The sequence below is a fragment of the Tachypleus tridentatus genome, chromosome 3 (genome assembly GCF_004210375.1).
Source record: "Tachypleus tridentatus isolate NWPU-2018 chromosome 3, ASM421037v1, whole genome shotgun sequence".
NCBI lineage: Eukaryota > Metazoa > Arthropoda > Merostomata > Xiphosura > Limulidae > Tachypleus > Tachypleus tridentatus.
Genome location: NC_134827.1, coordinates 85,656,135 through 85,674,767, shown reverse-complemented (window position 1 = coordinate 85,674,767; position 18,633 = coordinate 85,656,135). Strand labels below are relative to the sequence as shown.

Here is an 18,633-nt window from a genome sequence, read left to right as displayed (position 1 = left end):
GTCAAATAAACGGAATATTATTTTTTTCTAAAATTAAAATATCGGCTTACACTGCTTAATGCTCTCACAGTTATATAGCAAGTGATGATAAATCCTTGTGAATGTGTGTCGAATGTATATTTGATCGATGTAAGGAGCGTTAAGTTAACCAAGCTTGTTATAATTGGTGAACATATAATTCGCAAACCAAATATACGATTTAATTACGATTCGAGTAGGAAAGAAAAAGATCTCAGAGTCTGTTATCTCAGTTTACAAGAGTATTTGACAGTTTACTTTGTTATGACAGGACTTGAATTTTTTAAAGGATTTTTCCTGAGGTCTGACGTCAGTTGGTGGTATTTATCTCTCATTATCTTTATAACTGTCGTCTGTGAGAACGGTAAATCAAATGAAACTTATACAATCATGATAAGAAACAAGCTGATATGAAAGAGTAAGCAAACTTTCTGCGAACTTATCAGTTACCTTAAAATACGAATTCACGAACTTATCCTGGATAATCGTTAATTATTTATGTTTTATTTTTGTTACGACTTAAGTTTCGACTCATTATGCTTTACGTATATATTCTTTCCTTAATGAACAATTTAAAAAACAGATCAAGTAGCCAATAACACCTTAAATATGAATTTATATGGATAAATATTTAATGTTAATTTTTATTATGTCCAATGTTTAGTTTACCGAAAGATTCAATAAATATATAGTGACCAAAAGTACAAAAGATATTGATTTCTGGCAAGTAGAAAAACAATGAAAAAATCTATAAAAGAAACTGATTTTTAATTAAATATCTAGATAACATTTTAAGACATCTTATGATTTTTGGAGCATGGTTTAGAATGCGAAACGATGTGTTTATTTTGTATTGATATGTTTAACTTGAAAGGTGAGTATCTTAGCTGTTTAGAATCCATCGAAAATAATTTTAGGATGTGTTTTATTTAACTTTCGTTTCCGTTTGAAACATCACACGCATTTATTTATTCTCTTTCCTTACATCCAATCACAGAATTTACCCTTTGGTACAGCTGGAAGTTTTCTGGTTCCAGAGTATGACGTCCCATTTTCAGAAGAGAGTTTCTTTGGAGAAGATTATAAGTTTCCTTACACAGACTTTAGTGCAACAGCAGAAAGCTTAGTGCCACAATCAGATAACTCTATTGAAGACATGTTTCAAGCTAATTTTCCAGAATTCAGTTATGGAGTGAATACAACAAACCAGACTTACTTGATGGAATCTCATCCTTCAGACACTGTTTCTTGTTCCATGTTCTTACCAAGCTTCCAAGAAACGTATTCTCCTAGATGCAGTCATGATCTCTCGGAACAAGATGTATTTTCTTTCAAATATGAAGAGATGTCTCAACAGAACCTAGAACCCCAAAGGTCGCAGGATGCATTCCAAGATCCTTTAGGAAAACCACAGGACGCCTCACCACAGTGTCCCACTTTTCCTTTAACACGCCCCCTTGAAAGTGAAGTTAACTTTTACAAAGAACATTATACTGACCTAAAGCAGTGCACATCAGCAGCGACACCACCCGTCACACCCTCTTCTTACCCCTGCAATCGTGCCACGAACCCCGGTCCCTCTTTCCAACAAATGACATTAGTACAGCATCAAACTCTTCCGCCTTACCAACAAAATGGTTTTCCTTCATCACTCCAGATGCCTTTTTTTGTGGATACGAGCAACTTTTCCTCCGAACCAGCACCCTCTTCCCCTACTGTAGCTTCGTATCATCCTAGTGTACAGTCACGTTTCAATAACAAAGGTCGTAAGAAACTGTCTTTGACAATCCCAAGCTCACTACCGTTAGATACAAGGTGGGTGGATTTCAGGCTTATAATAAAGTATACATGAGAATATTTATGACAGCTATTATTATAAAATAAACAACGTTGAAACGGTAAATGTTTCAATTGTAGTCTTTAAGCGAAGAAATAATAATTAATAAAGTATAAAAAAACATGGATAATGTGTTTGAAATGAACAAATATTAACGATTATAAATATTTTAAAAAGGCATGTTGAGCAACTGTCGTCTTTTGATTTTTTTTTTTGCATTTTCAAACAGCCTGGGAGGGCTCCCGCAATCTCCTTCCACTCCAGATACTCCCAATTCCACATCCAGTTGCTCTTCCTTGGCGCCATCCCCATCCCAGATGTGTGCTGTTTGTGGGGACAGCGCCGCCTGCCAACATTACGGTGTGAGGACTTGTGAAGGATGCAAAGGTTTTTTTAAAGTAAGTTAGGCATAACTGTTGTAGCTTTCATACTTTTAAAACTGTTTCCCATTTGTAAACGAAACACAAAACTTAAGATGGGGTGTATGTTTTTAACTTATTATATCCACTTATATGAACATGTGAAACAAGAAATCGGGTTACAAAAAACGTAGAGTAACTCTAACAGAGAATTCTCAACTCAGGTGATTCAAAAATTTTGTAAAGTGTTGATACAACCTTCTCACTGTATTGTTTGTTTGTTTGTTTTGGATTTCGCGCCAAGCTACACGAGGGCTATCTGCGCTAGTTGTCCCTAATCTAGTAGTGTAAGACTAGAGGGAAGGCAGCTAGTCATCACAACCCACCGCCAACTCTTGGGCTACTCTTTTACCAACGAATAGTTGGATTGACCGTCACATTATAGCTCCCTACGGCTCAAAGAGCAAGCATATTTGGTGTGACGGTTATTCGTCCCCATAATTCGTTTGCCTAAATACCTTTGCCATTTTGCCTAATAACCGTCGTAAATTATTATTTTTGACTGCTGAGTAAGTAACGTCTTTTTTTTTTTATTGTTAAGTACACAGATACACAATGTGTTATCTTTGCTGTGCCCACCACAGGTATCAAAACCTGGGTTTAAGCCCTCCCAATGGCTCGATAATGCGATTCGGAAGAACTTCATAGTGTGAAGAAATAAGTAATAAATATAAATATAAATATGTTTAATTTGATTTTTACTGTTCTGAAAAATTACTAAAACATTTGAAATTTAAATTTTGACTTGGGAAAACATGATTTAAACGCGTTCCTCAGTTGGTGAAACTGTGGTCATTAACACGTTCACTCCTCTAGTGGCACAGTGGCATGTCTGCAGACTTATGCTACTAGCAACCGGGTTTCGATACCCGTGAGGAGCAGACACAAATAGCCCTTTTGTGAAGCTGTGTACACAATGACAAACAAACCATTAATGTGAATCCATAAGTACCTTTTTATTCAAAGTAAAATTCCCATTTAATATAATTAATTCTCTATAATATAAGTAGATGGAGTACCTGTTCCGTGAACGGAAGGTATATAAATTCACGTGAAAGGTTATATTAGGACACGAAAAGTTGCTTCCCTTATGTGCAATACTAAAAGAAAAAAGAGAAAAACATGAAAAATGTGAGACCTCAGATTTTCATGTATTTTACACGGACCCGACAAACCTTCATGCCAAATTTGGTGAAGATCCACTAACAGGGGGCGAAGTAGTTGTAAAAAAAACCACAAAAAATCCCATAAAATCCGCAAATTGAAAAGCATCCGTCATGGACCTAATGAACCTTCATACAAAACCTGGTGGAAACTTTGTTTGTAAATAAGCACAAAACTACATAACGGGCTATCAGTGTTTCACCCAGCACGGTTATCCTATCGAAACCCGGTTTCTGCAGACATACCGGTGTGCCCCTGTGGGGAGGAGATGAGGTAGTGGTGATAAAGACAGAAACTTCCATATAAACCTCAAAAAGGAAAACTGAATATTTGTACGTCCTCCGCACAAACGTAATGAACCTTTATACAAATTTCAATGGCGATCTATTCACACTTTGCGAAGTAGTTACATGGACATGCAACAGGCAGTACGATTATATTTATATAGATATCATACAAAAAATAGTACATGATTAGGTGGTTAACGCACTCGACTCGTAATCTGAGGGTCTCGGGTTCGAATCCCCATTACACCAAACATGCTCGCTCTTTCAGCCGTGGGGGTGTTATAATGTGACGGTCATTCTCACTGTTCGTTGGTAAAAGAGCAGCTCAATGTACAGACTAGGGACGATTAGCGCAGATAGCCCTCGTGTAGCTTTGCGCGAAATTCAAAACAAACCAGCCAGTACCATTATCTTTATATAGATTTAATCAAATTAATTCTCTTTTCATATGATTTTTTCGTTATTTATGAATGGATCAGTAACGAGTGCTGATAATAGAAAGATTGAAAGTAATCAAAATAACCGTTAGGTGGAGATTTTATTAGGTATTTAATACTGAAAGCAGGTCCAAAGAATTTTTTTTGTTCAGTCTTTCCTTTGACTAAATCATCAGTTAATTTTAACGACGATTGAGGTTATTTCAATTTTTTTTTAATCTCCTGTCTCATTTTGCAGCGCACCGTTCAAAAGGGAGCCAAATATGTTTGTTTGGGAAACCGAAAATGTCCAGTAGACAAACGTCGTCGGAACCGTTGTCAGTTTTGTCGCTTTCAGAAGTGTTTGGCTGTTGGAATGGTTAAAGAAGGTAAGTCCATAACGTAGCTGATTTATCTGTTTAGTCAGCTCATTCTAAGAAGCCTATATGTCTAAGCACAGTTGGACAAAAATGATAGAATAGCGAAATTAGATTTGTTTTAGTCCCAATATCCATTAAAGAAAGAGAAAGACTCGTGTATTGAGTCATGATTTGGTGCTTGATTCACAATCTGTGGGTGGTGAAAATGCTCACCGTTATCAAAAATGCTCGCCCTTTCAGCTGTGGGAGCGTTATAATATGATAATAAATCCCACTATTCGTAGATAAAAATGGCCTAAAGGTTGATGGTGGGTGGTATTATAGTCTTCCCTCTAGTCTTACAATGCTATATTAGAAACGGCTTTGAGCAGATTTCAAACCCAACAATGCATTGAATATTGGGACGACCTCTAAATAATACACATTTAGTGACAAAAATATGTGAGGCCTGAGACTCAATTGCTATTTTTACATATTTTATTCATACCCGCAAACAAACAAACAAAATTGGTACATCAAATTTTGTATTTGTTTTCCATGTTTCGTACGAAGCTACTAAGGGGTTATCTATGCTTGCCGTTCCTAATGTTGAGCTTATAAGACTAGAGGAAAAGGTAACTAGTCAATTCCACCCGCAACGCTTGCGTTATGCTCGTTTAAATAAGTAGTTATAGTTCATCGCCACTGTTACAACACATCAATTTCTCCAAAGTTCGGAGTGCAAATTTATTTTTGATGGTAACAATTGTTAATTATACAGACTTGTGCTGGTTTTTATTGTGTAGAAATTTTTACCTGTTCTACAGTAATCCCTGCACGCTGAATCCGAAAATGACATCAATTTTAATCCATCATGTACAAATATTTAACAAAACATCGTATATACTTTTACATAAGTGAATCAATGTCATTGAAATCGAACAACATTTTTGTTATGTTTAAAATTTTGACAACCACTGTCTATAGATTTCTCCAGACCAATTGCGACGTGAGAGTCTTTAGAACTGAGAAATAACAAATATAATAATAAAAAATGCTCTTTGTGGTAACAAAACGAAATAATTTAATTTATTTAATTATATTATTAATTAATAATTTAATCCAAGTAAGAATTGTTTTTTTTTCTTTTCGATTTGTAAAAATTTTTTACGTGTTAGAAAAAAAATACTATTTTCGAAACCTGTGTAGCTGAATTATGGAAAATATGTTATTAAAACCAAAACAACTTTTATGAAGTTTAAATAACTAGACGTTTTTATTTTAAAATATGTGTATGTACAAATGTATGGCGAAAATAAAGCCTTGACAGCCAATAGTTGATTTTAATGTTTTTATTTTTCCACCAGTTGTAAGAACAGATGATTTGAAAGGTCGTCGAGGTCGGTTGCCATCGAAGTTGAAGTCACCACAGGAACCTCCATCATCGCCACCTATAAGTCTTATCACCGCTCTCGTTCGAGCTCACGTGGACACGACACCCGACGTATCGAACCTTGACTATTCAAAGGTAAAAACTATGACAAATAAAAGTTTAAGTTGTTTTCATTTTTTTCATGTTGAATTTGCCAGTGTTTCACAATGTAGCGTATGTTTAACCCTAAAACATATAGAAAAAAAAAGCTTATGTTTGGATAGTAAGTTATTATTAACATTAGACCGTCAAAAGAAAAATTAATTATTTCCACTGGAAGCCGACGTGTCAAATATCTTGACGTACAAGCTTAAAAATTGGATTTATTACGTCTCATTTAAGCTTTTCTAAAAAGCATCATAATAAATAATTGCATATACGTACATGTCTACAGTATAGGGAAACAGCTGGAGGTGAAAGTCCGTTAACAGATTCCCAGAAAGTGGAACAGTTTTATTATTTGCTGACTTCATCTCTTGACGTCATCCGAACGTTTGCAGAGAAGATACCAGGTTTCACAGACTTAGATACAAGTGACCAGGAACTGTTGTTTCAGTCAGCAAGCCTGGAACTATTTGCCCTAAGGCTAGCTTACAGGTAGTTATGTTAAAGAAATACATAAGTGTCTATTAATATATATGCTACAGTAGCTCTGTTTAGTTACCCGTTTAACCGACAGAGAGAGCTACTATCCAACGACGAGTGAAATTTAACAAGAATAATTAAACGTAAAAGAATATTAAACATTCAAGAAATTTCAACTAAGTAAGTAATCTATTAGATTGTTTTTACAAAATACAACAACAAAACAACACACACTCGTAAGAAAGGAATTTGAAACAAATTCAACTTCAAACTTTGTTTAGTTTGTAAATATTAAGCATTGTTCTTCTTCCTGGGGTTTTTGTTCATTTGTTGTTATCGTTTTCTTTTCTTTTATTTCAAAATAAGCTAAACCATTTTCACTTAATGTTGAAGATTCAGAAAAAAATTTAAGTGGTGGTGACTTTGAAGCATTTAATGGCCACATTACCAGGTTAAGATTTAGTATATTACATTGGATGTAATCTCTCGTGTTCTTTTTCCATTTACTTTCCAAATATAACCCTCGTAATCTCGGGTGCTTATTTCATGTTGTAATCCATCAGTTCATGTAATTGTTTATTATTAATTCTTACTAAAGCACAACGTTAAAGCAGTTTCTCATCACGTGTTTACAGGACGAAACCAGAAGACGAAAAATTAATATTTTGTAATGGTACGGTCCTTCACATAGAGCAGTGCCGTCGAGGGTTTGGAGAATGGCTGTCGGCCATCTTGGATTTCTCCTGTCTTATGCATAATATACAGATTGATATTTCTGCCTTCGCAAGCCTTTGTGCCTTGACTTTAATATCAGGTGACTAAATTCTCAGCTATGGTTTTCAGTGATTCAAAAGTAAAATTAATTAAAAATTATTTTATGTCTTGTAATAAGTCAACACTGAAATTTTTTCACAAGCATAACATTTTCATTGTAATTCCCATTTGTAAACACATTCGACTTGTGTGCATGGTAGCGTAACATTGGTTTAATTTTATACTGTTCATAAACACAAATCAGAACATTATTGTAAAAAATGGTGATTTCTAAAATATTCGGTTGTCACTTTTCTAAATAGTAACAATTCAAATGTTATAAGGAAAGAAGCGTTTACACAACTGTAATTATTTTTACACTTTATTATTTATGTTTTACGAAAATAAGTTGAATTTTTGTTCTGTTTTTACCACAATACTTTTTTCAGTTTTTTTTTGGTTTTCAGATTAATTTGATTTATTCTACACAATTACAAATTTAGGTAATTCATTCAGTGACGAAAAACAGAGTTTTAAACATTGAAAACCTAGTACTCTTATAGAACAATTGAAGCTGGATTGGAAAGTTAAATAATACATGTTAACCACCCATAATATTAAAAAAGTTAAATGATTTCAGAAATAATGATTTTTACAAAGTCTAAAGACTTTTTTTAACCTTCTATGTTATATAATTACACACTGTATTTAAATACTGGTGTAAAACTGACAGACCTTACTTATGTTATGTACTTACACAGTGTATTTAATACTGGTGTAAAACTGACAGCCCTTACTTATGTTATGTACTTACACAGTGTATTTAAATACTGGTGTAAAACTGACAGACCTTACTTATATTATGTACTTACACAGTATATTTAAATACTGGTGTAAAACTGACAGACCTTACTTATATTATGTACTTACACAGTATATTTAAATACTGGTGTAAAAGTGACAGACTTTACTTATGTTAGATACTTACACACTATATTTAAATGCTGGTGTAAAAGTGACAGACTTTACTTATGTTAGGTACTTACACACTATATTTAAATACTGGTGTAAAACTGACAGACCTTACTTATATTAGGTACTTACACACTATATTTAAATACTGGTGTAAAACTGATAGCCTTACGATAACAGTTTATCAAGCTTCACTCGTACTTTAAAATTTAGACTTGAAATAACTTTTACGTCACATTTTTTATAGTAGATTCATATTTACTTCCTCAAAATATTCAGAACAAAGCGGTGGCGTCAGTTACTAACTGAGTATTTTACGTTCTGTTCAAATAGAAAGACACGGACTGAAAGACGCTCCGAAAGTGGAACAGCTCCAGATGAAAATAGTTAGCTCCTTGAGGGATCACGTGACCTACAACAACGAAGCTCAGAGAAAGCCACATTACTTCTCACGGATCTTGTCCAAACTAACAGATCTCCGTACTATTAGCGTTCAGGGACTTCAGCGATTATTCTATCTGAAGTTAGAGGAGTTAGTTCCGGCGCCTCCGCTAATACATAATATGCTTCTCTCCAGTTTACCTTTCTGAGCTTTTCCATGAGGGAACTGAATGTTTTCGGTAGAATATATCATCTCTTAACGAGAGCTTTGTTAACATAAAGAAGGGCATCCTTGAGGCCAAGATAAAATCCATGATAGCGAGTTCATACCATACTGAGGCTTTGAACAAAAAAAGAAAAGAGTAATTGTTTATTCTACGAGAAACAAATGTAATAAGAAGATACGCACTGGTACAATCATACCGTAGGACGATCGTGAAGATACGCACTGGTACAATCATACCGTAGGACGATCGTGAAGATACGCACTGGTACAATCATACCGTAGGACGATCGTTCACTTGTATGAAGAAGAAAAAAAAGCTTGAAATATTTATTTATAATTATATCTGGTTTAGACACTATAAATAGAAGTTTCACGTAATTCGAAACGTCTTCCTGTGTGTACTGGGCTGGACATTCTGAGGGGGTTTTTACTTCTGTAATATATGAGTAGGTTTATCGAAGGAAATAAAAGCAACAATTAAACAAGTTAAAATATTATACAAATTAAATTATCTTGATTAGCAAAGCTCTGTCCTTTAATATTTCCTTAAACAAGTGCTAGTCATCTAATTACATAGGAGTAGCTGATTTTGAAAGGTTTAAAAGGTATTTTGAAAATGAAAACTCTATAATGTGTGTACGCGTTGTTCTGTTCTGTTTTAAACGATTTGATATCCACGTGGTTAATGTTAAAAGTTCTCGTCAAGCGAATGTATTTCCGTACAACAATGATCCTTATACCTGAAGTTTGGACATTCAAAAATGTTTCAACAGTTTTAGTTACGATGTAAGGGCAGTATAACTGTTGTTTTCAAGGCGACATTGCAATGAATGTTTCCCAGTTACTTCACATGTAAATACTCCACATACTCTCGACCCAAGGTGCTAACGATAGTTAAAGGAGAGCATATAACTGCAGTATGCTGTATGTTTTGTTTTTGTTTTTTTTTTCCGTTGAGGTTTTATAATAATTTACGTTTGACTAGCATAATCCAAACTTTTATTGTCCATTATTGCCCATGTACGTGACAGTACTTTTATTGTCCATGTACGTGACAATACTTTTATTGATTTTTATCTACATTTCTCTCTTGAACGGACTGAGTTTCAACTTTGTCTGATGTGAAGACAATTCATTCGAATTAAAAATTTAGTCTTCGACATCGTGTTTTTCTTAATGTAAATTCATAATATAGTTAGAGTTTCTTATTGTTTCATGCTGTATATAAAATAGTCTAGCACATAGATGAATACAAGTGATCAAAACCATTATGTGTGTTGTTAACCAACCGATATATATATATTTACATATATATAATAGTATAGTGACCTCTTAATCTTAGATGCACATAAAACACCCTTTTCTTGTAACTTATTCATTGCGCATATTGCAAATCAATTTTTTTTTCACAACTTCACTAAATATCCTCGAATTTATTTAATTCCAAGGTAAAGATATACACATACAGATCTTTGGAACTCGTAAGATTATAACACTTTAAATTTGGTTGTAAACATAGCTTATACATGAAACATATTATATCCATCAAACTGTCTAAACAGCTAGTTAATAGTTGGTCAAATTTTCGTGACTTTATGTTTTATCAAGTATAAATTTGAGTTATTTCAGGTAGTGAAGACCTATATCACATGTACCCCACTACCTCAAGTTTATATATAAGTTATGTCAGTTACCTAAATCACATGTACCCCAATACCTGTCAGTGATAAAAATATCCAATAAACGTCTCGAGTCCACAGTTTATCTTAATATTAATGTCGCTATAGATTAGAAGAGAAAGTTTTATTGCAATATTGAAATATTTAAGGTACTTTTACTTCTAAAAGAAGGTGTTAAATATTGATAATTAGATTACACTTGTTTATGAAAAATCATGTCATAAAGGTGTGTATATATATATATATATTCTGTAATGTTTATATTATTGTCCAGTGTTTTGTGTCAAATTATGTAAAATGCCAATGTATCGTCTTATAAACAAACTACTTGATTTGAAAAAAAAAAAATTGTTCTTTCGAAAACTACTGTTGTGAGTTTTCTAACATCCTAGTTTTTATATCTCTAATCAATCTTAGACTAAACACACTCTTGTGGCTCAGTGTGTTTATAACGCTAAAAGTCTAGTTTCGATACCTACAGTCGATAAAGTACATCGTGCAGCGTTGCGCTTAACAACAAAGTAATTGAAATTAAATAAAAACTTCGTTTCGAACATTGGTCAGATTATATATATTTACATTATTAATAATTACAATAAAACGTTGTCTTTATTTCAACGTTTTACACCTTGTTATACTGAAAAGTAAAAAAAACAACAAGAACATTATTTATCTGATGGGAAACAGCTGTCATTTTTCAAAATATTTAACCTGCATCATTATTAAGCAGAGAAGCACTTCATGGTTCCTTCATAAAATACTATTATATTATATTCGATATGTACAGTGTAAATATTTTAACAGCTTTCTTGGAGATTTAAAATAATAAAGTCTAAACGTGTATTGGAAAGTCTATTACCTTTATCATAAAACTTTTCAGTTTCACAATAAACCTTTTGAAAGTAAATTGTCTTCGACTGACCATAACATTATAACGCCCCCACAGCGGAAAGAGCGATCATGTTTGGTGTGATGGGGATTCGACCCCGTGACCTTCGGATTACGAGTCGAGTGCCTTAACTACCTGGCCTTGCCGGGCCTCGCTTTGTTCTAAAAATCGCCATGTCGTTATCTGTAGATTTGTTTGTTTGTTTGTTTTGAATTACCATGCAAGCCTGCAACAGTATTGTCTGTTATAGCCGTCTCTAATTTAGTAGTGTAAGACTATAGAGAAGGCAAGTAGTCATAACCACCCACCGCCAACTCTTGGGCTACTCTTTTACCAACGAATAATGGGATTGACCATAACATTATAACGTCCCCACGGCTGAAATGACGAGCATGTTTGGTGTTACAGGGATTAGAACCCGCGATCCTCCGCTTATGAGTTGAGTGTTTTAATCACCCGGCCATGCCGACCGAGGTTATGTTAACATCTAGTTTAAGAAACGGCCCGGCATGGCCAAGCGTGTTAAGGCGTGCGACTCGTAATCTGAGGGTCGCGGGTTCGCATCCCCGTCGCGTCAAACATGCTTGCCCTTTCAGCCGTGGGGGCGTTATATGTGAGGATCAATCCCACTATTCGTTGGTAAAAGAGTAACCCAAGAGTTGGCGGTGGGTGGTGATGACTAGCTGCCTTTCCTCTAGTGTTACACTGCTAAATTAGGGACGGCTAGCACAGAAAGCCCTCGAGTGGCTTTGTGCGAAATTAAAAAAAACAACAAGAAAACAAGTTTAAGAAACAAGAAATGATTATTGAAAACCCGACAAAAGCCATTGTTTTCCCACTATTTAACATTAATACCGGTTTTATTTGTTATGAATTTCGTGACCCTCGAATAACGAGTCGAACACACCCTTACCAGATGGCTATGTCGATCCTCCTTATTTGTAGAATATTACGTTATACTGGGAACCCACTAAGTATTATTGTGCATAAATTACCAGCTAACATTTTTATTTCATTTGCGGTACAGTGGTTAATTGTATTAATTTGTAGATGGCACTTTAATTTAAACAGCAAAAGGTTTGCATAAAATAATAGTAACGTGAGCGGAAAAACTCAGTCAACAAATAAATATTTTGAAGCATTTGTAGAAACTTTTCGTCTGCGTCTTGTTTTATTCAACATACTTCAAATAACAGTTTTATACAGATAGCCTGTTAATATAGTTGTCTGAATTTAAAGAAAAAATATCAAATAGTTTTTTTAAAGAAAAATAGATGGTTGAGATGTTTGTTGTCTTTGATTGTCAAAAGTAGCAGACGACTTATCTTAGAATGTTTCACTTAAATTTATTCGATAGTGTCACCTGTTGACCAGAAATGAAATTGTTTAAAGTGATAAAACAAGATATATATATATATATATATACTTTAATGGAGATTATAAAACAAATACTGGTAGGAATATTATCAGACTGGCAAAGAAAGGAAATGGAGATTATTCCTGTCTTTCTTTTTGAACTGTAACAGAAAACATCTGTGGTGATGACAACTAAATGATATTACATCCATCAAACAGTATCGAAACACCAAACTAATTATTTGTTACAGAAGGTTAAATTACAGGTTAGAAAGTGAGTGCTATGACTGACAGCTTCTCAATTCTTACTACCTACAGACAACTGTTGGAGAGATGGGAGCTGTAACCACACTGTAGTGACATAAACGCCAGATGTTAAAATAACCTTGCAGAAGAAATAAACCACCCCATATTTCTTGGACTTCCACCCTTCTCCTTCAATAAAATTTATTTAAGTACAGTCCGAATAAACTAAGATCAGTCAAGCTATCTGGAATTCGTCTTTCCGCCACTGAGCAAATAGCGAGTTAAAACTAATATTTCTTCTTTCCTTTATAAATTATAGATGACCCTAAATAATAGCGCCCTCTTAATAATATAAAAAAAAATCAATCATTTCACTTATAAAAGATATATTTTCATGCGTTAATGTTTATTATACAATTGTCTACTTTTTACCTTTTAGTTTTGTACCCACTACAATTTGATGTATCTACAAGAATTAAACGTATTTATAAAGGAATTACTGCTGTTAAATATTCATACTATTTTCTTAAATTGTAAAATCACAAACCTATTTAATATAATGTATGAGACTATACTGTTTGGAGTAGGTTGACCAAGCAAGAATGGAAAAACTAAAGTCTTCCTTTCATCAACAAGAAGGAATGTCAAGTGCCGCGGCACTAGAAATTATTTTAGGCAGAATTAAATTAATGCATGAGTCCTCATGTGTGGTCAAATACATCATTCGAAAAGGTTTGATCCTCTTGAGTCCAAAACTGTAATCAGATCTCACATCGGTCAAGAGATGATGGAGCTATGAGCTAAAAGTTTGTACTTGAAAATTCAGAGCCATTCTCTCAGCCGTTATGCTGCGGCTAAAAATGGTTAATTATTGTTGTTGCTGTTTAAGACAAAGCCATATTAAACTGTTTGCTTAAATACTTGTTCATTAAAAAACAACGCAGTTATTCGAAACACAAAAATTAAGTAGATGTTTTACATAGATTGGTTTGTTTTGAATTTAGCACAAAGCTACAAGCTACACAAGGGCTATCTGCGCTAGTTGTCTCTAATTTAGCAGGGTAAGACTAGAGGGAAGGAAGCTAGTCATCATCACCCACTGCCAACTCTTCGGCTACTCTTTTACCAACGTATAGAGGGATTGAGCGTCACATTATAATGGCCCACGGCTGAAAGGTGTGGTTTGTTTTGAATTTCGTGCAAAGATACACGAGGGCTATCTGCATTATCCATCTCTAATTTAGCAGTGTAGGACTAAAGGAAAGGCAGCTAGTCATCACCACCCAATGCCAACTCTTGGGCTACTATTTTACCAACGAATAGTGGGATTAAACGTCACACGGCTGATAGGGCGAGCATATTTGGTGTGATGGGGATTCGAATCCATGATCTTCACATTATAATTGGAGCGCCTTAATCACCTGGCCATGCTGGGCCAAGGTTATGTTGGCATCTATTTTAAGGAACAAGAAATGATTATTGAAAACCCGACAAACATCATTGTTTTTTTCACAATTCAACATTAATGCCGGTTTGATTAGTTGTGAATTTCGCGTAAAATTGCATGAAATCTATCTGTTTAGTCGTCCCTAAATTAGCAGTGATAGACTAAGGTGGAAGGCAACTAGTCATTACCATCTACCACCAACTCTGGGGATACTCTTTTACCAACAAATAGTGAGATAGATTGTAACATTATAACGCCCCTACGGCTGAAAAAGGGAGTACGTTCGTTGAAGGAGGTCTGGCCCACAGATTGCGAGTTAAGTGACCTAGCCTCTTGACCTTGTCAAGCCAAGACAAATATTCATTAGTCAAAATATTGTTTGTTACTGGCTCATACCGGGAATGACATGATCGTCTCTTAATATAGAGAAAGAACGTTTTCCCTTTATATTTATTCCACATGCTATATGTTATATTTTCTTTCCCAAATGGCGCAGCGGTATGACTGAGAACTTACACTTAAATCGTTAGAATCCAGGTTTCGATAACCGTGGAAAAGAGAGCACAAGTAACCCTTTGTGTTGCCTTGTGCTTAACTTCAAACAAACCAATATATTTTTAGAAACAACTAAAGCAATGAGCTGAAATTGTAACCAAATTTTTGAGGAATAAACAAACACAAATCAGGTAGGATATATAGCCTCGTTCTTCTATCTTGAGGTTCAAAAATGTTGAATATGTTTGAATATGTTGAGTTGTAAAAGCTAGTGTAATTTTAAAGGCTGTTTAAGGCCTAAATTGTCTCAAATGCAAAGAAATTCTTTTAAGCAAATGCGAACATTGCTAACAGACAAATATCGATTTAAACTGAACAACACTTTTGACTTGACCAAAAACAAGACGGTTCTTTAAAAAAGTGTCTAAGGTAGAATAACGGTGCAAGTTACGGTGCAAGCCATTAAAACTAACTCTAAAAAAATAGCTTAGTTATTAAAATAAAAATATTTTTAAGTTACCCGGATGCATGAATAACATATGAGACGGAATAATATTTGCTTTGATATAAGTTAGTTCGAGATATCATGTACAGTTAATTACGATTTATACCAGAAGATGGCAGAAGCGTTTTGAATTTATATTCACCTACAAAATGTTTCCTTCCAATGATTACAATTGGAAAGTGAATTTGTGGTTTGGTTTGTTTAAAATTTCGTGAAAACCTGCATGAGTGTTATATGCGTTAACCGTCCCTAATTTATCAATGAATAGTGGGATGACCGTCACATTATACACGTCCCCACGTCTGAAAAGGCGAGTGTAAATGACGACCCCTATTGACAAACAACGTTAGGATGTTACTCATGTAATGAACTTCTTAGAAGTTATCTATAAACTGTGCTAACCTGTGTTTGATGTTATTGCGATTCGAACCCGCGACTCTCAAATTACAAGTCGAGTGCCTTAACCACCTGGCCATGCCGTACCCGAAATAAAGTGTATTCAGTGATGGTGAACAAGGATATTACATCATCGAACAAGGTATTATTTTATTACCACTCTTTCATCATGTTATCTTTAAATAACTCAATATAATTTTAAACATTAACCTTACAACACTGGACACTTTCACGTCCATATGACCAAACATACTGTTGGTATGAACAAGATTTGTAGTCACTACGAAAAAAAGCAACTACCTAATGATAGGTGAAGTGAAGAAAGAGTGTCATTGGCCATTATCCAGTTCCTCATATAAAACCGATCAATAGCACATTTATAGATTAAATAGTTTTCGGAATACTAAGTTTATTTGCTATCTATCCGTTCAATGACATATTAAAGATCATTGATAATTGTGTATATCACGTGATCGACAGACCAAGTAAACAGAAACAGTAAAACCAACAGCATGCTGAAATGTGTGAAATTTCTAAAACACTAACTTGGAGCATAGTATTGGATTTCTGGACACAGTTTAGGTTTAGCAATATCAATTAATTTTTTAACTATAAAATTAAAGTTATTGGGGAATATATTTGATATTACGAACTGCAAAAAAAAATCGTAGCCTCTGACATTAGTTTTATGTAATATTTGTTTGTTTGTAGTTAAGCACAATGCTACACAATTTGCTATCTGTGCTCTGTTCACCACGAGTATGGAAACCCGGTTTCTAGCGTTGTAGGTTTGCAGACATTCGGCCTAACTATAGGCTTAAATAGCATAGTTAGTACTAGAGTAAATTATTCATTCTATATGTGGGTAGATCTCTGTTAGTTACTACTTAAAGACATACAGCCGTGCCATTGATAGGCTTATATAAAATAGTTAGTGCTAGAGCAAATTACTCATTCCATGTATAGGTAGGTGTCTGTCAGTTACTAGTTAAAGACCTTGGTTAACACTAGAAGGATGGAATTGGAAGACATAAAGTCAGGTTTTTCACAAGCACTACAAGGATGGAACTGGAAGACAGGGGTTAGATCTTCTCGGGACATTTGAAGGCAACATACCACAAAATATTTACTGTCAGTGGAGTGTATATTTCGGAGTGGCTGATTCTCAGATGGATGACAGAAGGCAAAGCAACTACATGAGAAGACCATCACGTGGATGTATGTGCCAGTTTATCCAAGGGTTAAGCTAAACGAAGAACCTAACAAGCTTGCAAGGAAAGCCTTCTTTGTTAATTCCAGCCCAACATTACTGACGGGATATTTGTCTCTGCACTGATAAGGAGAAATCATCAACCATGGAAGGTCTTCACCAACATAAAAAGAGAACTGTACTGCTGGAAGACATATTGTCAAACTTCCATCAAGCTCCACTAAGATGGAGATGGAAGACATAAAGGTACGTATGTTGTACTGATGAAAAGCAAGATTGGAAGTCAGCAGGACAGTTTGAGGCAAGAACATCGCTGAAACTTTTCCTACCGGTTGTGAGACATCAGAAGCCAACTCCTATCGGTATATTCCCAGTACTGCCATCTAGTATTAAACTCAGAACAAGCAATTCAGTTGTATAAATAAAAGGATTTAGGTTCCATATGCTTTTATTTTAAGCATGTTTCTAGGTAAAACATTTTACAGCAACAAAACCAGCACTTAGAAGCCTTAGGATATAGAACAAATGGACAAACGAAAAAAAAAGATATGCATTTTTTATCATAAGTGCAGGCATGTATTTTATTCGCTTAAAATTTGTGTGTTTCTTTGTTTTGAATTTCGCGCAAAGCTACACGAGGGGTACTGCGCTAGCCGTCTATAATTTAGCAGTGTAAGACCAGAGGGAAGACAGCTAGTTATCACCACCCACCGCCAACTTTTGGGCTACTCTTTTACCAACGAACAGTGGGATTGACCACAACGTTATAACGCCCCACGGCTGAAAGGACAAGAATGTTTCGTGTGATGGGGATTCGAACCAGCGACCCTCAGATTACGAGTAGAGTGCCTTAACCGCCTGGCCGTGTCGGGCCCAGATCGAATCAAAGAATACTACTAATACACAGGACCCGGCATCGGGAGAAACGTTGCAGTAATTTCACTGAGAAAGAACTAGTTGTTCAAACACATTCATGTATATGCTTCCAATTAGAGAAAGGGTCGCAACGCAAGTGTGCTAGAATTTTCTATCGCATTCCTTATAGGAATTCCTTATACGCCTTTCCTCAACAGATGTAGAAGACATCTTGAAGCAACGTTTAAGTTGAATGCAGTGATATTTCGTTTGGTTACGTTGTTGGTATTCACGCTAAGATGAAATAAGTAATACTGAAGCAAAAAACGAAGTAATATTTCTATTAGATAGAAGAACATTTTGATGGGCGAATCACAACCACGGAAAATACACAAAGATATTAGGTTTCTGTTTCCTTGCAACATTTTTAACGTCTTATTTCCACTTATATTGGATCTCGTTTTCTGTAGAGTTGTTCTTCAGTACAAAGACGAGATTACTGTCATTGAGATGTTTTTTGTTTGTTGGTTTGTTTTTTTTCAAGTTTATGTGGCCATTGAAACAAAATATCTTTTATTGAGAGGTCTTTGCTCTTTTAAACTTATCAACACGTTGATTACGTAGAACGCAACTTGATGATTGCCACAGCAATTTTCTGATACGTTTTACTTCCTTTTTGGAGATAAAGAATTTAGTTCCTCGGGCT

At 34.8% G+C, this 18,633-nt stretch overlaps 1 protein-coding gene across 2 annotated transcripts in view; it reads left to right on the top strand.

Annotated features, from left to right (window-relative positions):
* The window catches only part of LOC143247394 (putative nuclear hormone receptor HR38), a 46,008-nt gene extending 34,921 nt beyond the window's left edge, over positions 1–11,087 (top strand). The window contains exons 3-9 of one of the 2 annotated variants that reach the window (XM_076495394.1): positions 1,016–1,833; positions 2,085–2,253; positions 4,401–4,530; positions 5,868–6,028; positions 6,327–6,529; positions 7,153–7,331; positions 8,576–11,087. In XM_076495394.1, coding sequence (XP_076351509.1) covers positions 1,016–1,833; positions 2,085–2,253; positions 4,401–4,530; positions 5,868–6,028; positions 6,327–6,529; positions 7,153–7,331; positions 8,576–8,832 — 1,917 coding nt within the window. In that variant the 3' untranslated portion in view covers positions 8,833–11,087. The remainder of the gene's footprint in view (positions 1–1,015; positions 1,834–2,084; positions 2,254–4,400; positions 4,531–5,867; positions 6,029–6,326; positions 6,530–7,152; positions 7,332–8,575) is intronic. The other variant, XM_076495393.1, reaches the window with a different exon arrangement.
* Positions 11,088–18,633: the final 7,546 nt, after the last annotated feature.